Genomic DNA, 22154 nt, shown 5'->3' with positions numbered 1-22154 from the left:
TCGTAAAATCTTTAGAGCTTAGTTTGTCTATTTACTGTGACACTCGTTAAACATTAGGCTATTAAATAGACAACAGGACACATTGCAATCAAGTGCCTTCCATCCTATGTGATAACCTACCCAACTCCAAAATACAACACAGGTCTGGTGAATCTCGACTAGAAGCTGCCTGAAAAGGCGGCCCATGGCCAAATCTGTACTTTGCCTGTCTCGATATAACTGACAAACTTTTGAAAGGAACTTACCTTGATTCAAGGACCATTCCGAGGGAAGAGTGCTTTGAGGGAGTCGATCTGCAGCTCATCCGAGTTTCGCTGCTCAGGTTTGGAGCAGTGCTCCCATATGTTTCCCTGAGTGAATAAGTGGATATAATCTTATTGCATGACTAAAATCATCTCTGCCTTTTCGACGAAAAATCTTCTTAATGGCAGCGTCTAAAACGGACATAATGCATCACATTGAGTATTAGCTGATCTAGCCGGGCTTTTTGCTTGATTTTTTATTTAAAGAAGGCCAGGGAAAATGTTTACATTTTGCTGTATAAACATCCTGCCCATGTTCCTGTCTATCTTTTAAAGAAATCAGGAGCGTGGTTTTGAATAAAATAGCCATTTCTTTTAAATAAGAAAAAAACATTTTCCATTTTCTTTTAATATTTTTATAAGAATAGCCTACAGTTGCATTTGTTGAGTTGTGCTTATCTCTACCTATGTCATCAGAAATGTTCCACGTTGTTTAACATGCTAGCAAGTCTTTAAAGTCTACTAGGAAGTATTCTGAAGGGAATAACTATAAGAATAACTATTATTTTACAGAAAACCAACGACTTTACATGTATAGGCCGTGATGGTTTGTTGTATTATGGACAACACAGTAAGATATAAAGCATGTTTCATATTGCTAAAATAATGTTTATTATCTTAATCAAAATAATATTTAATATCAATAAGGTTTAATGCTGTATTCTAGGAAAAATCCTCATAGATTCAGTGTTACAGAGACAGAAAAAAACATTCCCCAAAAAAACTACAGGCAGACAGATGTGCGCACTACAGTCCACCACACCAGAGTGGGAGGGGACTGGGCGGGGCTTGTGCGCCAGTGACGTTCTGATGGTCAAGAACTCTAGCTTCCAAGGCGCTGATGGCAACAGATAAGTAAAAGGCGAGCTCCTCCGGACGCACGAGAGCACACCGACTTTAGTTGAAAGCGGCTCCCGTTCTCCGTCCCATGTTTCATTGGACACTGGCTTTAAGGAATTTAGGCTTCACACCGGTTAAGAAACTTGAGAAGAGAGCAAGAGCGCACAGTTCACAGAAACGCCTCGCTCTTCACTGAGCGTTTTCTTCGGGACCAAAACTATAGGTAATCTTATCTAACATACATTTCAATCAATTGTTCGAATTTTCTAGATTACAACCAGGACGAGGACGTAGATATTTCGTTTGACACCAAGTTTGCCATTGCGCAGATCAACTAATGACGGCAGAGGTTCAGCAGCCGCCAGCGCAGACTCCCGGCCAGAGCAGCCCGATGTCTGCTCCAGAGAAGCCGCACGGACAGACCACAGTGATGGAGACTGCTTCCTCCACCACCAAAACCAAAAAGACGAACGCGGGGATCCGTCGCCCGGAAAAACCCCCATATTCTTACATTGCGCTTATAGTCATGGCAATCCAGAGCTCTCCAACCAAGCGCCTAACGCTCAGCGAGATTTATCAGTTTCTCCAGAGCCGCTTCCCTTTCTTCAGAGGCTCGTATCAAGGATGGAAAAATTCCGTACGTCACAACTTGTCCCTGAACGAGTGCTTCATAAAGCTGCCCAAGGGTCTCGGACGGCCAGGGAAGGGCCATTACTGGACTATCGACCCGGCTAGCGAATTCATGTTTGAGGAGGGATCTTTCAGGAGGCGGCCCCGGGGGTTCAGACGTAAATGCCAGGCGTTGAAGCCCATGTACAGTATGATGAACGGCCTGGGATTCAACCACCTTCCCGAGTCCTACAACTTCCAGGGGGGCAGCGGCGGCCTGTCCTGTCCGCCCAACAGTTTGTCTCTGGACAGTGGGATTGGGATGATGAATGGACATTTGACAGGCAACATGGATGGGATGGGTCTGGCCGGGCACTCCATGTCCCACTTATCGGCCAACAGTGGACATTCCTACATGGGAAGCTGCACAGGATCCACCGGGAGCGATTACGCCCACCACGACAATTCTGCCTCCCCGTTGCTTACCAGCGGGGGGGTTATGGAGCCTCATCCCGTCTACTCGAGTTCAGCCTCGGCCTGGGCTCCTGCACCCTCAGCCTCGCTGAATAACGGAGCTTCTTACATTAAACAGCAGCCGCTGTCCCCCTGCAACCCCGGAGCGAACTCTCTCCAGCCCAGCTTGCCCACGCATTCTCTAGACCAATCATATCTGCACCAAAACGGACACAGCACCACAGACCTGCAAGGTAGGCCTGTAATCAACATTCTTAATCATAGCCTATACCCTATAGAATATAGGCTACAGATATAGGCAGTATAAGTGCCATTTCAATGTAAAATTGTTTAGGCCAGGTCATGCCAGGGCATATTGCTTTTCAAATCAAACCCCACATTTGGAACGAATACGCCCAAAGAAAATATAGGCTATATGAACGCACATTTAGCTACAGTAAGCTACTTAGCTAAAATCAAGTTGATTTAAATTTTAATAAGGATAACACGTGGGCCTAATTTAAAAGCATAGCTTAGGTCTACTACTGAAGTGGATTTTTTTGTCACATCTTGTCATTACTTTATGCTTGTGGTAGTGGGCTAAAGCCTATGCACAATGTCGGTAGGAGTGATAGGTCAACCGGGGAGGGAATTAGGGTTATGCTGTCATCTTGGAAATAAGGAAATGGATGCAAGAAAATAGGCCATCTAATTAGCTTCTAGCGAGGAAGTTAACTACTTCTGTTTCCTGTCCTCATTTCACTGGGCAATGAGTTTGCCAAGTAACAAACATCAGGTTTAACGCTCACTGTGTTTTCCTAATAAATTCCTGGAGGTGGTTCCAGGAGGCGCGCGGAGGGCATGTCTGCTGGGACCTGTGTTTAGAACGGTGCCAATCTAGGGGCAAGAACAACAAGCGCGAGCGGAGCCAGTCAGCTCATAGCCCCGAGGCACCGGGGGTCCTCCGGGATTCGCGTGCAAGCAGGCCACTGTCAATTAGAGAGCTACCCCACCCTCGAGGCTCTCTCTCAGTCCCAACAATTACTTTAGACGGTTACAATCAGACTGGATGGCTGACTGTTTACCCCTTCAAAATGATATGAATGTAGATTGTGTACCATTGTACAAAAAGAAGAAAAAAAATTAAAATAGGCTATTTGTCAACTAAATGTTGACTGCCTAAAATGATATTCTGAAAATAAACTTGAAATAGACACTATTTGTTGAAATTAGATTTGAGCATTAGGCATAGCATTTAAATTGTGAAGTTATCTAATGGTCGTCAATGTGAATTATTTATTTGCCAATTGTTTACGCGTAAGATGTGGGCATCATACAGATTTGATTCGATTATCTATTAGGCCTACCGACATGATCAGTATAGTGTTATTAATAGGCTACTACTCGTTATAAATTACTTTAGGCTTGCTATTATTAATATATGTGTGATATAATTATATCTGTAAGCTATTAACAGCCTATTATTTGGTTTGCATAAATGCCATAGCCTACATTTGAGTCTTTTACATTTAAATTATAAGATAAAAGGTAGCAAAATATCACACTCGCATTATCGAGGATTACCCTACATTTGATAATCCACACTTGAAGATAATTTATTTGACAGTGTTTGTTGAACATAAATTATGTTGTCTATTTCAGGTATTCCACGGTACCATTCCCAGTCTCCCAGTATGTGTGACCGAAAGGAGTTCGTCTTCTCCTTCAATGCAATGACGTCCTCAGCGATGCACACTCCTAGCAGCGGGTCCTACTATCATCACCAACAAGTCTCTTACCAGGACATCAAGCCGTGCGTGATGTGATGACACCCACAGTGACACCGAATAACTGACTTGAGCCACTGAAGCCAAAGTCGGCCGAGGGCCGAGAAAAGAAGAGAACCGAACCCTGGAGGTATAGGGGGAGAGAGCCATGCCCCGTATAGGACCTGGAATGCGCTGTAAAAGAGGCAGTAGAACGTATGGGAGCCCATCACAACGGTTTTCACTCTGAGGATTTGGTACATGCACTATAATCCCTCTCTCTTCAGCTTTGTTTTGCAATACGGGCTAAAATTCAAGAACCTTCTGCTTGCCACACTGAGGGGTGAAACAGCGGCCGGTGAACACCTATTGCCTAGTCACCCTGGGCATCCCAACCCAGCTGCCGCTTGGTACTAGCTCTGCGGGCGGATGACTACCACTTGAGAACCATTCTTTTTTTTTTAATCAATGTATAGACAATGCATATTTTTGTTGACTCATAAAAAGATTATACGGACATTTTATTTGTTCCTTATAGGCCATAGGCTACCCATGCCCATCGAAATGTTTGAATTCAACTTTTCTCTCTCTCTCAGACGAGTAAGGTCCAATAGGATTTTAAAATGAAAAACAATTGGACATGCATATGTAAAGATGAAGGCACTTTTTGAACAGCAAAGCGCAACTTCTTATTTATTCTTTCCATATTTTAATTGTACAATTATATTCACAATATGGAAGTAGGCCTATGCTTTATTGGCAATATTTGCCATGACGCTTTCTTATTTGTTTTTAAAAGGGAACTGAAGTTATAAATGTAAGCACTGTTAGGCTATTTTTGTGTCTATTTAGGTGTAGGCATTTTAATATACATGTAGACACCCGTGTTATTTTTCAGCACTGTATAAATTGTATATGTTGTTATGTGGAGCATTGGCATACGAGTGTCTGTAGATTAGTATATGTATACAACACACATTGCATAATATTAAACGTATTTGGCATGCAGTTTGAATTGACCTGATTGAAACATCTATGTTTCAGTTTCCATCATTTTGATTCTACAAGTTATGTTCATTTCAATATGTGGTTTTCATTTCTAAACAGCCCACACATAGATTGGGCTATGGGCTAGACATTTCCTGTTTGCCGGTAGTTATGGATGGCCCAAAAACACCCAGGCTAGTCGTTAGATGAATTAACTAACATTGAAGAGATTAATAGGCTATCTGTTGTAGGTAGAAAGTCATGCCGAATGTGTAACTGTGTAATCAGAGTGTATGTTGCAATTAACCCGTAACAAATCAAAGCCAGCAGTGACGCTGTAAGGGCGAATTCGCTTCGGGTTTGGTTTCAGAGTGAAGGAGTAAACGCGTGGCCACCACCGAGATCCATTTATCCTCTAACGTGTGTAGCCTACACAGACCGCCTTTTCTCAAAATATGGCATTCTGGACGCCAGGCTGAAATACAGAGACCTTTGACTTGTAATTGCAAGAAACCTGCAATGTAGATCCCGGATTCATTCATTAGCCCAAGTGTAAATTCGTTTAGGTATTTCCACTATCCACTGTTAAGTAATAGGCTTATTCTACAATTGCAAAACAGTAATTACCTGGTTTAATAACTTTCTTTGATCCAAAATTCAATATGAATATAATGGGGGCGTGCACCCATAGCCTCAAAACCTGGTCAAATCAAACATGATTGAAAGTTCATTATTGTTTTGCAGAATATATAACTTAATTCAACAATACAGAATACATTCTGATCAGTCATGAACATATTTTCTATAAAATGCAGAATGGTAGCGATCTATCTGTGTGCCTGCGAGGGTTGCAGGCCAACTGCCGTTAGGCTTTTGATGTCTTGACAAAATTGAAATGGGATATAGGCCCCCTACGTCTAGCTTTCTATAGGCCTAAATGTCGACGACAATGTTTATATTGCTTATAAGAAGTATTGCAATGTTATTAATGGCATAGGCTACTGCCCAATGAAGCATATTGCGTTAAGAAGTTGAAGAGCGTAAATATTGTGGCCTATAAGGAATTTCACAACAGAAAGCCCAATAGAACTATATGCATTGGCCTACAACATCTGAAAAGCTTTGAAGTCACACACGTGTCTTTTGTGCACAAAAGCCTATACAAGTGTAGAAAATGTTAAATGGAATAGGGTTGAACTGTGTTTAACAGTTTCACTGCTGTTAAATGTAACAAGTGTCCCTTGGTGTTTATAGGTATATCTTATCCTGTAAACTTGTAAATCAATGTTCTAAAGAGATGCCCTTTCAGTTCAAATTAGGCCTACCCTCTTTCCTCAAATCAATGACACCAGCATAGGCCATAGTCTAACTGTAAAACAACTCCCTGTACCTGGGTGAGAAAATGCAAACCACCAAAATAAAATCTTCTCATGCTTTATTCTAGAGGTCTTACCCGGCAGATTTACACAACAAAATTGCTCACTTTGAGGATTTTACTGGGGACTGAAATAGCTGTCACTGTCCAAAGCTGTAACAAAACGATGCATAACTCTCACTCACCAGCCATATGCCCAGTATGTGTGTGTAAATGAAGCTGTTTGAGTGAAGTCCTCCGGGACTATACATTGCTGTGTGTGTGTGTGTGTGTGTGTGTGTGTGCGCGTGTGGCTGGCTATAAGTAGCCATGTGTTGCTCCATGTATGTAGCTGCGTTATCTCACATTGACCACCCTCTGAACCCCAGTGAAATTCCCTTGTATGAACACACACGCAAACACACATACACACACACACACACACACACACACACACACACACACACAACACCGGGGGAGAGCAGGCTCATGGGGGGGATCGGGCGCTGAGCGGCGGAGGGACCACACATTAGCGAGCCGATGACGTTAGCCGGGCCACATTGCCTTGGCGGGGCTGAGATTCCTGCCGGGGCTCCACAGCTGTTCCCCGGGCCGGGCTGGATGACAGCTCCATAAAAAGCCTGGGGCCTGCTCACAGGAGGCAGACATGCAATGTGCTCGTCCGTCAGCCCACGTCTAAACTATACACTGAGTTACAGGATAGGATGTAGCTCTCTGGCCAAGCTCAGCTTTTAGCATGGCGGTTATTAGTCAGCCGGGAAGCTGACATATACAGGGCAGTTTCAGACCATGATACATGGCCATGTATTTACAGGCAAGGTCACTGGGCAAGTTCACAAGCAGGTATCGCAGAGAACACTACGCTACGCTTATGCCCCAGATACCCGCTCCCATCCAATGTCACCAAAATAGCCCAACTGCATTTACTAGAAAATGTAAATGGACCTGGGCCTTCTGAGATGTAGAGTGGGAGTGGTCACAAGGTGGCAGCAGATGATGTTCTAGATTCTAGAACATCATCTGCATTCTAGAATCTATCAGGAAGATATCAGGAAGACCTCCTGATAATGTGAGCCATCAGTTAAATAGTGAAGGGTGGAGGCCACACACCATGCCAGCCACCATGCTACCTGCTATGAGGGGTATGTTTTGTTGAGGCAGTTGGTATTCTTTTACCAAACTCCATACAGGGTAAATCCAGAGTTGTTAAGCAACAGTACATCCTGTTGCCAACAGCGTTCTGGCTGACTAATGACAAAGGTAATACCTGAATTAGAGGGCCTGAAAATTTGTAATAAATAATAGCTGTCACGCTTCACATTTTCTGTATTGTTTACACACTAAACTAATTATCTTCTCTTAAGAGAAATCGAGAAAAATAAAAGATATATATATATATATTTCATCTCAGACTATTTTGGGGGGTATTTGCTCCTTCGAGGTATTACTTTTCTTTTAGGGGTTTTTGGCTCATTGCTCTACACTAGCAAAATACGGCCCTGGGACTCACACGCATGCACACGTATCCCTGACGTTGGTGTGCTGAGGTCACCCTATCTTTTGCCCCCACATACCGGGCTCGGGCTGACTAATTGGATGTGTCAGCCTGCCTGATATGCTACCATGGGTTATGAAAGCAGCTACAGTGTGGGTGAGAGTCGGGGCAGAGTCTAAAACCATCTGTTGTGTGAGATGGTTCACCTGAGGAAAGGTAAAAAAAAAAAACATACCAGAGAAGTACTCAGTAGTGCACTCAAAAACACAGCCTAACATTCCCTCATGTATCAAACTATCCACTGGCTCATAGGCTGAATAACCTGTTACAATACCTGACAAACCTTATTTAATATATCCCCAGCTGTCTGTCCTTCAAATATTACACTTCATTGAACAAATCAAGACACTAGTAAGGTCTAGAATCTCACTTTTGAGACTATCCTCTGGTTAACATGCTTTGATGAGTGATTTGAGTTCTATGGACCTTTAATTAAAAAAAAACTAAAAAAACAGCCCCCTCCCAAAAATCCCAGCATTTTTTGCCAGAGGGACAAATCCAAAATACCTGCTGGCGCCATCTTGAAAAATTAATTTTTGAACCAGAGAACCTAGAATCATGCATGAATATGCCTTTTCACAAAGGTCTACCATAAGAATTCAGATTCTGAACTCAGTTTGACATTATGACATAATTTGACATTATGACACCAAGTAGAATGAAAATTTAACTTTTGTACAGGAACCCGGGTTCCCAATCTAAGTCAAATGTCAAATTCCCTGACTTTTCCCTGACTTTCAATGACTAAAAAGCAGAATTTCCATGACCTGTAATGAACAGAAAAACTGTTGACGAGCAGGAAGGGGATAAAGGGGGCGTTGAAAAATCAAGTAACCATAACAACCACTCACACAATAGAATACTGCATTGAAAATACTACATTTTGATAAATGGCAACTGCAATTTAAATATGCTACAAACAAAACTCCCTGATATTCCATGACATGGCAAAAAAAAAAAAAATCCCCTGATTTTCCATGTCTGGAATAGACTTAAAAATTCCATGATATTCCAGAAATTTCATGACCAGTGGGAAGCCTGGGGAAGGTAAGATCTTGTGTTTGGTTTTTTTAAATTAAATTATTGGTCTATGAACCTGAAGTATTGAGACTAATTTCCCTGATCACCTCAGTTTTGAGCCAACTACACTTGTTCTGCAGGCGCAGCTTCGCCTACAATGGAAGTCAATGGTTGGACAAAGTACAGACCATTGCTGTTATAAGAGATTACAAATATACTGTGTTACAAATAGTAGCTGTCTAGTAGTAGGCTTGTGTATGAGGTGCGCATGTGTCAGCTGGTAAAGGGGAGGCTCATGCCCAACCTGTCAGATGAGACAAGGGAGAACCTTGAGGTTCTGAGAGATACCAGTCAGATACCAGTCTCTCCCAAGAACCCCCGCACTGCTGCTCATGCGGCATTGGAGGATGACGCTGACCTCGAGAGCCTCATCACCAACCTCTTCACCCAGGTGGAGGCCAGCGACATAGCAGACTACTGGACGGACTTCCTGTCCATGACAGATGTGCTCATGCAGAATGTGCACACAGTTGTTATCTGCAACTGGGATGAGTTTGCCAGCTCTCTGCGCACCATGCTGCCATGGATGGTAGCGGACAACAGTAGGTGAACAGGAGGTGGCTGCTTGAATTCTGGGCAATGCTGACAGCACTCCCTGCTGATCAAGTCACTTTCCTTCATACTGACTTCACTCAGTTCATCACAGGCAGCCCCTACTCCAACATGGCCGCCTGGGGCATGCTGATTGAGTGTACAATGAACAAGGGAAGCAAAAGGAAGTCTCGCTGGCTCTCCATCCTCCAGAATGAGAAACAGCTGCTGGTGCACTTCAGAAATGTGAACGGTGTTCGCCCAGATCCGGGCGGCTCACAACACCCTGGCCAACCGAAAAGAAGCACATGGAATGTGGCCCGAAACGGATGCGAGAAGATGGGCCTGGTTGCGCGCGTGCATGAGTTCGACTCCTTCCCGTTCGACCCGGCCTCACCTACCCGCCCTACCCTACAGTCAGCCATGGCTGCCTCTGAGGAACCTCTTGCGGACTTCAACTCAGCCAATGCTGTGCGAGAGAAGTTGACCAGCTTCTTACGAGACCGGGAATTCAGCTAAGTATACCTCCCTCCATGCACCCATACCTCTGAGAAAACACTTAATGTTTGCCAAGGGGCCATGCACAGAGAAGCCCGGGGAGGAACTCAAGGCAAGAGCTGCTGAGATGGAGCTTCTCTACACTGGTTCCCTGTAGCAGCTCGCATCCAGTTTAAAACTCTGGTACTAGCCTACAGGGCAATGAAAGGAACAGCTCCCTCCTACCTCCAGGCCGTGTCCAAACCCTACACTGTATTACAGGCTGTGATGCTCAGGCTTTTATGGCAAGGGTAAGTTGTCGGTGTACGACAAGGTGGCGAAGAGCCCTGTGGCACCTCATCAGCTCTTGCGGTGCGAAGATAGCCTTGACCTTGAGGAGGAGGTGGTAGAGGAGCTCTTCTGAGTTCACACGACATATGATCTATGGTGACAAGAGTACCATGGCTGAGGCCCGTGCTGCAAAGTGTAAGGGAATGAAGAACAAATCATGCATGCGTCTCCCTCCAGATGCAGATAGACTCCGCGCCAACTACAGCTACTTGGCGTATCTTGTGCGCCACCCCTCGCCGCTCAGACATGGCTGGGAGTTCATGAGTGTTCTCTGCCGCCCTGTCTGCCACACGCAACCTGCTCTCGCAACGCATCAACCTCTGGTTCAAATAAAGACGATGAGGCTAATGTTCAAAACTCCATAAATACCGTTTATTTAGTACACAAAATATTCTGAAAAAGCATTACAGAACATGAAGGGCCTTTTACATTGCCGGTACTGTTAGAGAAAGATACTGTGCTGTAATGCATGTATTTAGGTCTAAACCTTCCACTATGACATACAAACAGGCAGGCTTGCCAATTGGGATATACTGTGCATTTCTGTATAAGAAGTATTTCAAAAGTAAAGGGGGTTACGTACATAGACAATACCAACACTAAAAACATAACAAACCAAACTCTGCTTAAGGCATTGAAACACATTCACATTTCATACTTCACTTCCAAAACAGTGAAGGCATTGACTTCCTTTGAAACACGCCCTTCTCTTTGGGGCTGCGTTTGAGATTCCGTTACTAGGGTTGCAAGTTGCGAGGCAGGCAAGATTCTAGGTTTGGCTGGGATCCTGAGTCTCTGCTTGGGTCTCACTCATGTTCTCTGGCGGGTTGCTTTTGGATGCCTTTGGGCCCGTTGATGGCCTGGGTCTCCTGTTGGGGGGGCCCTGTCTCCTGCCTCCCCTCTGGCTCTTGGCCAGCTCTGCCTGGAGGCTGTGCCCATTGAGGGAGAGCCCCTGCAGGGCCTCCAGAGCCTGGTCTGCAGCCTCGGGGTCGCTGTAGTCCAGGAAGGCCCGGTGCTGAGCACCCTGCCAGGTGAGCCTCAGCGGCGCTGCCTCCCTCTCCCGGAGGGCGCTCTTCAGCTCGCTCACACGCAGCCCGGCGGGGATGCCCCCCAGGTACACCGTGGTCACGCTTAAAGGGGCGCGGCGCTCGGAGGCGGCGACGCCACCGCTACCCCCTTCCTCGCCTCCCCTCTCTCTCCTCTCTCTTTCTCCCTCTCGACCCCTCCCCCCTCTGCCCCCTTCCCTGGCCTCCCCTCCTCTACCGTCCTCCCTGCCCTCCCCTCTGCTCTCCTTCCTCACTCTAGCTGGGCGCCGCCGGGGTTTCTGATCAGGCTCGCCTTTGGACTCCCGCAGGGTGTCCTGTTTGACGTCTCCCTCGCCGTCCTGCTGGTTGTCTCGCCGGGGCCTGCGCCTGGGCTCGCGCCTGGGCCTCTGGTCGGACAACGGTCTGGGCTCCCTCCTGCCCCCCCCCTCCTTGGCGCCCGCGGGCGGAGCCGCCCCCAGGGTGACGTCCTTCCCCGCTTCCTCCTCCAAGGCGCGCAGCCTCTTCAGGATGGGGATCCTCTCCAGCATGTCCGTGTTCAGCTTCCAAGTACAGAACAGGGGGACAGGTTCACAAGTTCACCACAAGGTCAGCCAGCACGGGGGACATGAACACACAACTGAGGTTTATAGTGAATGATTTGTAGAGGGATTAAAAGCATGCAGAGAGTGTTGAAAGCAGAAAACTGCGGACTCAAGCCAGTATTATCATGACTGGTTCCTAAGGCTCATTATTGTGGAAATCACTGCATGCAGCTCTTGCACATTGAGAGAAATACACACAAGGTGACTATAACTCATATGAAACACAAGGCGACTCTAACTATGAAACATCAAAGAGAACCAATGTTTTGGCACAACGACAAACTGCAGCAAATGAGAAGACATCCCTGCTTGGGCAAAGGGGAACAGGACCGTTGCCGTTATCAGGTCTGCTGACAGCCTCACTTAAAAAATCATATTTTTCTCACTTCCCTTGCATCTAAATAAAGACAGCTCTCCGATTTCCCAGGCCAGAATGTGTCTGCAAGGGCTTTGATGATGGCCTCTGCTGTACAGGATATACAGCGTCTATTGTTTACACCTTGGCCTCCCTGACCCGCCTTTTCCACTGGGCCCAGCAGGGCCAGCCTGGCCGGGCCAACCAGGGCTTTGATGATGAGACGTGCCCTTCCTGTCTGAGGATGGGTGGGTCACTGGGTCCCAGGCTACTGGCAGGGACCTCTGAGGGAACCCAGGTGTAATGCGTGAACTCTAAATGTCGCGGGGAGGGGCCCTGTTGTTTGGCCGACCTTAGCTGGGAAACGGGGCCGGAGTTCTTTGGCATACAACAATGCAATGCTGGACACAGTTTAAGAAAACGCTAATCAACTTCGGGGAACTGGTGGATATCTCCATCTAGAGGAGCCCAATGGGCTAATACTGGGTGACACACCATAAAGGGCGTGTCTTACCTTTGCCCAAATGATGCCTGGGGGTTTGGGACGTTGGCAGTCTGTTTTGATGACTCTGGTGGGAGTGAGGATGTAGTCCACGGTAAGGTCGTGACTCCCCATCAGCTCCTCTGGGACGTCCACGACCTAGGCACAAACGTACCACGGTCACCATCTTTAACAACTTGGCCTTGTTTTGCGGTTGTTTGAAAGATGGTGACGTAGAGCTGGGTCGGAGGGGGTTAGCGGGCATACCTGGCAGTCATGGACAATGGTGACCACCACGGTGGACTCACTCACAGCACCCATTGCCACCATCATACCATACTCCAAGTCAGCAAACCCCTCTCCTTTCCCTATCCGGTAACCTGAGAGAGAAAGAGAGGGTCACACAAGACTTTGTATACAGTATGCTTTTCATAAGCTTTAAAGATATTACACAGGATATTAACACGCTGAATTGGGATGTTCTAACCTCACAAATTTAGTCTGAGGTGAAACAACATAGTTCAAGAATAATCAAAAATCCGAATGTCTTTCTTACCCTTTTCAGCCAAGTAATCCGTTCTTTTTTTTATATTTTTAAATTTGGGAACGGATCAGGAGCCATTTTCCATATGGATGCGTCACACACAAACATGCTCGATCGTGTCTGGGAGGCGGGACCAGGTACACAAATCAATGTCCAATCATAGCCGTTTGACAAAGGATTTGGTCCAATGAAGTTGACTGATGCGGAACACATCCGCGTGCACCTGGCGTGCGTGCGGCGTGATGTCATCAGCCAGCACCAAAAGTAGAACGATAATTATATGAAAGTGATGTGTAGTAACTATAACCCAGTAGTCCACGGCGGCTGGTTCTGCAGAACATGGGGCTCCTCACCTTTCTCAGACACAGCCACCGAGCCCACCACCACTAGGTCCACATGCACCTTGGCATCCAGACCCACCGGCTTGCTGAACTCCTTCACACCCTGGAGGAGGCACATACGAAGAGTGATACAGGCCGGATAAACAGGTAGATTATACAACATTATAAGCCCTGAATCTTCAAAAAAGTTCACAATGTTCTAATGTTTCTATCTTCTTTTATATTGTAAGCAAAAATCAAAAAATACTTTGAGGAAAAAAAGCCCTGAATCTAATCCTGAAAGAATCTAATCCTGAAAGACTACCAATCCTCAACAAGAAATACTTTAACTCGATGCAAAGACAGGGACTCTGACGCAAGCTCTGATAGAGGAGGATAGAGGTGGAAGAGGGAGATGAGGAAGGTGTAGGAGATGGAAGGAAAATAATTGAGAGTGTAGGGACCAGACCTGGGTCAAAATACTATTTGGAATCATTTCAGTTATTTATCTGTGCTTAAACATTTCTGTCTTATAAAATGGAACCTATGGGCTGTTCTCAAAAAATGCTCTCTCCACACCACTGCCCCTTCAGCCAGGCTGAAGCAAATAGTAATTCCCCCCAGGTCTAGTAGGGATGCTGAGATGAGGCCGGCCGTACCTGGGAGGTGGAGCACACACGCAGCTCTTCTTTGCTGGCCCCCTCAGGAGGGACTATCTTATTGAAGAGGCCTGTACGAAGGCGAGGGGTTGGAACCAGCAGGGTCTTCCTTGCCTGGAGGCACATGGCAAAACGATCATTTAGATGATCTGGTTCACTTACAGTTTATTCATGGGTATTAGCAAGAATATAAAGTTCAGTAATATCAACGCCGCACTCGTGGCAAGCACTGGTGTTCCAGATGTCACTGTGTTGCTCTTCGGTTCTATTTTTCCCTTCACTCGCCCCCACACTGGGCTTGGTCTCTGGCCCTCTGACTTTAGGCTAATTCACACTGTGAGAGAAGCTCTGAGAGACATTTTTGGCTCATTGACGTAATTTGGAACGTCTCGCAGGCTGTGAGCCACTTGGCTCGTACCTCCTGGAAGTTCTAATGCCTCACACCGCGTCATTATGTCTCACAGCGATGATTGGTTGACAGACACAATGACAAAACGATTTACGGACATGTTTAAAATGCTGCACCGGATCAATTTCTCTCATGGAAGACAAGGTTAAACTCCCCCTGTTCATCTCTTCAGCTGTTGAGGACTACCTCCTCTTCCTCCAGCATTAGTAAATCTGCAACCTTAATGTTAGTTGCAAGTGAAAGGGTCTACGGTATTCATTCATTCAATCGTACAAATCATGTTTCCCTCTGTCCAGTGTCCATTTTTATTCACCAAACTACCTTTTCATGCCATTTGCTTATGTTATACAAGATGGTGGTGGAGGATTTGGTGTCTATTTGGCAATATTTCAGATTTAAACTTGAGGCAATCTAGAGCCTTCTTCTTGGGTGAAAACTGAGGTAAACAAACTAGTATGTGGCTCATGCGCCACAGTGCAGCTTCTACGTTGCCATGGGCACAGGTCAGTGGTCAGTCAGCCAATCTATTGCGTGTAAACACCCAGAGCTATGAGCCATCTTATAAAGTATAAACTAGGCTTTAGAAACACGCCTCCCCAAACTACAGCTAGCTACGGTAGTGAAAAGCCAACAATTTGATGGCGCTGGTGGGCAGTATTTAAACTGAGCAACGAGTTTAAACAGGACAACCACCAGCATGCATTACAGGACCCTACTCTGGTAGACTGCCCCCTATAGGACTACCTGCAGCACTGCCAGCCGTGCCGCCTCCAGCGGCTTATCTGGGTCCACCTTCACCCCATCTGTCTTGGTGAACACCTGGAGCTCAGTGACCTTGGCACAGGCCGTGTGGGCACCCTGGGAGGAGAGGACAGGAGAGGCTTGTCAGAGGGAACTTACATCCAGCGTGACATAGCGGGCCTGCTGCTGGGGCCTGTCCGGGTTCACTTTAACCGTCTTGCTGGACTTGAACTCCTGCAGGGCTGTGAGCCTGTCACATGCTGGGATCGCATCCTGACCATGCAGACAATCATACAGACCATGCAGACACACAACCATTTACACAGAAGCACAAAAAAATCCAGCAACACCAAGAGACACACGTGCAGCCAATACAACAAGTAGGGGGTTAGGGAGCATGTGTGTGTGGTGACAATGTTGCATGGTCAAAAATAGGTTTTCCTAAAATAGAGACTTCATGAATCTGAGAAGTTGACACCGCGATAAAATGAAGGCAAACATTATAATAATTAAGGCTTCAACGTGATATTTCAAGAGCACATTTTAGTTTAGATTACGGTATCCTACTCTTCCACACGAATGTGCACATGCACGAATGGAGACGAGTAGGATTACTAAATTAATCATACAAAAGTCTGCATAAGCAAAAAATAATTATCATAAAAATAGCCGTATTAATACTTGATGCGTGATTTGAGTTATTTGACGTTATAAACTGATGTGAATAATAGTGAACCAGCCATTCTCGCTAGCTGCAGTAGTAGCCCGTTACCTTGAAATTTGGGATTCTGTTGTGAACAGGCCTTGGAAAGTTTGCCAAGTTCTTGGATTCAATGTAGTCCCAAACTTTCTCTCGAATGTCCCACTTTGAGGCTCCTGCAGTAATAAGTTCAAATGCGTTACGTTACAGAGTTGAAAAAAAGTTAGCAAGCTATATGAATCACAGGATAATTAGCTAGCTACAATAAAACCAGATAGCTAGCTAGGTAGCTACATTGGCATGCAATAGCATTTAGCTTCGTTGAACGCCGTAACTATTTACCAGGATTGATCTTTATAACAGGTTCCATTATACTTGTAGATGATACGAACAATGTATTCTTCTTGAACAGTAACACCTAATCAATCTAGAAAACGAAGCAACCAAAGTGTGGGAGAGTGTGATTTGTGCACGTGAGGCTTCTGTAACATTGTAGCAACAGCTGCTTGTCAGAGTCGACTAGTCCTCGCTGTATGGTAGCCAAGGAAGACCAATCCGTACAAAAACGCAATTTTGAAATATCGGTCAGGGTGATAACCCTAACCCTAACAGTTGAAAAGACATAAAATGAAAAATGACAAATGTAATCTTCTCGCACTCCCCTAACCAAAACCGTCCAGAATGTTAACCTAGGTCTCTACCAAAATTAGATCAGTCTTTTAACTCGTGTCAAGTGAACAATCAACAAAGTCAATGTCACAACTCCCTCTGTCCACACGGGGGCACTAAATGCAAAGGGTTCAAATTGGCATCTTGCTAAACGGGCTTTACCTCAGTGTTATGGAAACGTTCAAACGAGACTCGATGTCCCAGAGATGATCAAACACATCTGTAGAATATTAAACCACATGAAGTACTATTGATTTACATAAGTATCTATGCATTAATGCAAAGTGCATCCATATGTTCTGGGTAACCAAATATCAATAAAGCTTGGAGAAAATGCCTTCCAGCTAGAGGAATATGAACCGTAAGGAACCCAATTGAGTTATGCATTTTGGGGATCTGTGGAAGACAGGGAACTGAGCAGCTCTTTACATTGCAGGCTGGCAACATAAATGTACTTCTGAATTGTAATTCAACCTGTTATGGATTTTCTAAAAAGCTTGTAGAGGTTATTGAGTTACGTCCCATCACATGTCAAACACCAGCTTGAAAGAGGAGGCAGCTCCTTCTGAAATAACAACCTGGTTCGTTTTCATCTGTGAACTGTCTGCCAAACATGTTTGCCTTTCAAAAATGTGTTGTGTGTCCCAAAAGAAGAAATGATGGGTCTTGGTTTCAACCAATTTTATTTGGAAATGTTCACAGTTTGGGGAAAACAGCTGGTGCTCTTGATCTTCAGTCTTTTTATGAAAAGGTCAGAATCAAAGAGAGGTAGAGGAGTCACATTAGCAGTGCAGTGATACGATATGAGAATCATAGAGTCTATGTGAGTTAGAATGGGAGTTTGGGGGGGGGGGTCAGGGGTGTGTTTGTGTCTTGAAGGCTAGGCCGGTTGCTTCATGTTGGGGAAGAGACCAGTCCAGCAGGACCCTGTCCCAGAGAGTGTCCAGCAATGCTGCACTCCTGGGCCTTGAAGCCCAGCTCATCCACAGGGATACCGAAGGCCCTCAGCTTGGCCTCGTAGGTCCGCAGCAGGTCATTATGGGCCTGCCGGACACACCAGGCATGTTAACATCAAGATATACTTTTGGCAATAACAAGCATGAAAAGTTTCTTAGAACATGCATCTCTCTGTTAGACTGATGTCCTCACCTTACAAACTCGAGCCAGCTCATACTGTAGGTCTTTGATCGCAATGTTCTTAGAATCCAAAACTTCCTGTAGGAAAAATAAAAACAAATGTTTTGCTTCAGTACCACCACCACCACCATCATCATCATCATCATCATCGTCATCATCAGTGGCCATGAGACTTCCCATGGATTGTGTATTTGTGAGCTTAACACCAGAGGGTTAGGTTGCTCTGACTGTGCGTGCGTGCAGGGCAGGTAAGAGTCCAGAGGGGTAGAGTACCTCCAGTTTGCGTGTGACCACGCTGAGGGCAGTGTGGTCCAGGTTGGAGGCAGACAGCACCTCGTTGAGCTGCGCCTCCTTCTTCTCCAGGGTGTCTGTTAGGCCCTCCAGTTTCCTCTCCAGGAGCAGGTTTTTGAAGCCACTCTTCTGCTGCACCTCTAGGATGGCCTGGGTGAACTTCTTGTACAGTTCATCCCTCTCCATCTGGACCTGCGCCAGAGAAAGACAGAGAACAACTCAGCACTTGATAGAACTGCATGGGATGCCACAGGGAAGGTAGGAAGCATATTATTGCCAACTTAATACATCCTACTTGGTGGTATTCTTGCTATGTGACACATGGCACGATAGCAAACAGGTCTGTATAGCCCTGAAATCATGCCACAATTAACAGTAGTATAAACTCTCGAGTTTTAGGAGCTTCTCACCTGACTAAACCTCTGTTCGAGCACCTCATGCTCCCATTTCAGGTCTTTCATCTCTTTGTCTCCAACCTTCAGACGAGCTTTGGCCCCCTGTCATGGTAGGCAGTCGTCGTCATCATCATCATCATCATCATCATCATCATCCCTGCTATCAGCAACCATTAAAACAGCAACAGTATTCATATACCAGATCTTAGACCCTGAGAACCCCATTACTTTTTATGTGCCGTATTATATAATACAGCACTTATTCTGTGCATGACCTACATTCCAAACAATCAAAACTTTTTTTTTCCGACATTCTGTGTTTGAGCTATAACACACCACCAGTGAGGCCTTGTCCTTTTTATAGTTGGCCAGTTGTTTCTGGAGCTCAGCCACCTCCTCTTTGGCTCTCTGCAGGGGCTCTGTCAGACGCTTGTTCTGCAGCAACACCTCTGCCATCTCCTTCTCCAAACGCTCCTCCTTCTTCTTCATCTCCTCCACTTGTTCCTGAGGCACACACACACACACAGTAAGTAAGCAAGTAAGCAACAGATACTAAGCTGCAGCTCTGAAGCCTGACGATCACCTGTGGGGCTACTGTACACTATACACTTTGAAGTATCATTCATCTTTAGCTTACCGGTGTTACACCGTACCTTGAGTGAGTTGATGAGGGCCAGGTTGTTGAGCGTGATGTCGTTGTAGTAGTTCTTGATGTCACTGAAGGCCTTCTCGTGGTTCTTCATGAGAGTGTTGATCTGGCTGTTCTTCCTCTCCTCGATCTCATGGGCCTCCGTCTTCCTTCTCAGGTCCTGCTCCTGCCGCAGCACCTGCATCTTCTTCTCATACTTGGCCTCGATTTCTATTCAAACGGCGAGAAGATAGGAACTGGGTCTTCCTAATAACAACTGCAGTTTTGAACGCAACTGAAACATACAGCTGCACAGCCACTCACCTCTCACTTGTCTCTCAAAGTCATTTCTTGTTTTGGTTAATTCTTCATCGCGTTTCTGTCGGAGTCAAAATATAGACATTTTGGAGGAGAATCACATTGAGATGTGCATCTGAATAATAACCAAAATGTGAGGTGAAAGTGGTAATGCTGACTGTGTCTGTGTGAACCTGATGAGAGACAAAGGGGACCACCAACCAGTTTAAGGCCTTTGACGAGGTTCTCATTGGAGAGCTCCTGCTCCTTGAAGTCCACCTTGAGGGTGCGCATGCCCTTGCGGAGCTCGTTCTCCAGCTCTGCTTGCTCCTTCTGCATTAGCTTGATGGAGACCACCCCCTCCTCCTTCAGCTCGGATACACTGTTCTGATGCTCATACAGGAGGTGCTTCACCTTCTGCTTGTAGACCTGGGGGACAAAAGAACAAGATGGTTGTATTCATACAGCACTATCTTAAACCAGTCACAAGCTCTTGGCTGGCAAAACCTCTCTACTCTCCTGCTTCATGAGCCATAGACTTGTGTGTGTGTGTGTGTGTGTGTGTGTGTGTGTGTGTGTGTGTGTGTGTGTGTGTGTGTGTGTGTGTGTGTGTACTGTGTACACTACCTTGATCTCTACTTGGTGGCGCTCCTCTGCCTCCTCCATTTCTCTGTCCCTGTTCCTCAGGTCAGCCTTCCTCTCCTCCAGGTGTCTCTTGGTGATCTCCCAGAATGTGTGGATCTTGTCCCTCTCCAGCTGGAAGTAGTTCCTCTCCTCCCGCTCCCTGTCCAGCTCCTCACGGAGGCGCACAATGTGTTCCTCCAGCTACAACAACACAGAAACACAAGGACATCAACAGCCATCACAGTAATATAATCGTGGTTTGTAGGAGCATTGCAACCAGATGGTACAATTATCAGTACCACATTGCCTAATATCCTAGATGGTAGCGCTCGTCAGAGAAGTAGATACATTGTCAAGTGGAGGTGTAACGTTAGGTAGTCCTAGCCATCTAACTTAGCTAGCAAATTAGCTAGTTGTATTGGTAACGTTAGCTAACTTACCTGCTCCTTTGACATCTCCTCCGTGGAAAGGCCATCCACTACCGTTGGCGTCTTGCCCTTGGCTGGCTTTGCGCCTTTCTTTTTAGGTGGCTGGAAATACAAGATTGACAGTCAATTTACTAACTGTTCCTAACGAGCTAACGTTAGCTAACTAGCACTAACGTTAGCCAGCTAGCCATGTGTTGGTTAGGTACGTAAGCTAAACTGCATAGATGAAGAACAGAAAGAATAGGCGCGTTTACCATTGTGAGGTTTTGCTACGCAGCACGAATATATATTTGTGATAATCCCGTCCCGGAAGAGAAGGCTAGCACGCTGGCTATCATATAAACGCATTCATTTGTTTGCGTCCCCAAATATCAACTAAGTATCGCCATGGCAACTTGATCATTGGGTTTGCACGTTTTGACTGTCTGCGTTCCCCAGCGGCGGCAAGGGAGGAGTCGGCTGTGGAAGAGGATAGGCTCGCCTTAGCATGGCTACTCGCCACTTCCTCTGTTGCCGGGAGAAATTAAAATACAGAACAAGTCGGAGTGGAAGCAGTTTAGGAATTTCTTCAGTGGTTTCTTCTCCCCACGTAAAAGCAAATCGGCAATAACCAGTTCCCTTCTTCAAAGTTGAAAAACCTCTTTACCGTAATAGGAGGCTAGCTTGACCGCAGTAGGCAACTTTATTGAGAGCCTCTTTAGACCAGGGCACAGTGTTGCCAACTCCTCTGTAAGCCGTTGGTTCTCCCAAAAGTAGCTAGAAGTAGGTCTAGCTAGATGGCATAATCAACTAATTTGCATAATATGCAATTCTGACAGAGGCAAAGTTAATAGAAAAGGCTGACCAGGTAGTTTACAAACTATTACTATAGTCCAGGGGCCAATCCAGATTCATGGTACCACCTAAGGTGAACAGAGAATATTGGCATGTATGTTTCTCTTCCTACATGTCTAGTGATATTTTGGTATGATACCCATGCCTATCTAGTAGCTTAATGCTGGATCAAACCCATTTTCTCAGCACCCCCACACCCCAGTACCCCACTTGCAGTACAATAGACACTAGCACTAAATGTTAACAAACTTGATCCATATATTAAAAACTTACTTTATGGAATTTCATTTCAAACCCACTGACGTTTCCCTCACTTGCAGTGTTGATGAGGCCGAAACGTTGTACTTTAAATAAATCACAGGGGAGCTTTGGAAACAGTGTGCAGACCTCTCTTCTTTCTTCAGTTGATAGTTTTTTGGTTGAGCACCTGTTACTTGTCACTGTATTTTCCGTGCTAAGGTTATTATAGTTAACGAAAACTAACTAAAAAACAAAAACTAAGTGTGAAAAAACATTTTAGTTAACTGAAATAAAAATAAAAACTATACAAAAAAACGATAATGAACTAAAACTGTATTGTGTGTTTACAAAACTAACTAAAATAAACAAATTATTGAGAAAATGTCCTTAGTTTTAGTCTTTTTCATTTCATATATAAGTCTAGTATTTTGGGTGTATATGAAATCTAT

At 45.4% G+C, this 22154-nt stretch overlaps 3 protein-coding genes across 4 annotated transcripts; 1 reads left to right on the top strand and 2 right to left on the bottom strand.

Moving 5' to 3' along the window:
- The first annotated feature begins 1381 nt into the window (after positions 1-1381).
- On the top strand, positions 1382-4936 carry foxf1 (forkhead box F1). Its single transcript, XM_084437115.1, has 2 exons — positions 1382-2458; positions 3867-4936. Exons 1-2 carry the CDS (start codon positions 1480-1482, stop codon positions 4028-4030), a joined length of 1143 nt encoding a protein of 380 aa, XP_084293241.1. The 5' UTR covers positions 1382-1479; the 3' UTR covers positions 4031-4936.
- A 5814-nt stretch (positions 4937-10750) lies between these two features.
- On the bottom strand, positions 10751-16644 carry mthfsd (methenyltetrahydrofolate synthetase domain containing). 2 transcript variants are annotated; one of them, XM_084437215.1, is made up of 9 exons: positions 16505-16644; positions 16235-16338; positions 15622-15735; positions 15466-15579; positions 14313-14426; positions 13687-13777; positions 13057-13169; positions 12823-12948; positions 10751-11911 (listed from the first exon to the last, which is right to left on the bottom strand). In XM_084437215.1, exons 1-9 carry the CDS (start codon positions 16530-16532, stop codon positions 11096-11098), a joined length of 1620 nt encoding a protein of 539 aa, XP_084293341.1. In that variant the 5' UTR covers positions 16533-16644; the 3' UTR covers positions 10751-11095. The 2 variants fall into 2 exon arrangements, with proteins under 2 accessions (XP_084293341.1, XP_084293340.1); XM_084437214.1 differs by lacking the exon at positions 15622-15735.
- A 1038-nt stretch (positions 16645-17682) lies between these two features.
- Positions 17683-20996, bottom strand: drc4 (dynein regulatory complex subunit 4). Its single transcript, XM_084436977.1, has 11 exons — positions 20886-20996; positions 20644-20733; positions 20207-20404; positions 19802-20008; positions 19607-19661; positions 19308-19513; positions 18991-19158; positions 18670-18756; positions 18242-18451; positions 17981-18046; positions 17683-17875 (listed from the first exon to the last, which is right to left on the bottom strand). Exons 1-11 carry the CDS (start codon positions 20886-20888, stop codon positions 17726-17728), a joined length of 1440 nt encoding a protein of 479 aa, XP_084293103.1. The 5' UTR covers positions 20889-20996; the 3' UTR covers positions 17683-17725.
- Between the last annotated feature and the right edge of the window lie 1158 nt (positions 20997-22154).

This window comes from Borostomias antarcticus (genome assembly GCF_949987555.1).
Source record: "Borostomias antarcticus genome assembly, chromosome: 4".
In the NCBI taxonomy this organism is placed as follows: domain Eukaryota; kingdom Metazoa; phylum Chordata; class Actinopteri; order Stomiiformes; family Stomiidae; genus Borostomias; species Borostomias antarcticus.
Note: the sequence above shows the minus strand (reverse complement) of the source record. Positions and strands in the feature narration are given on the sequence as shown.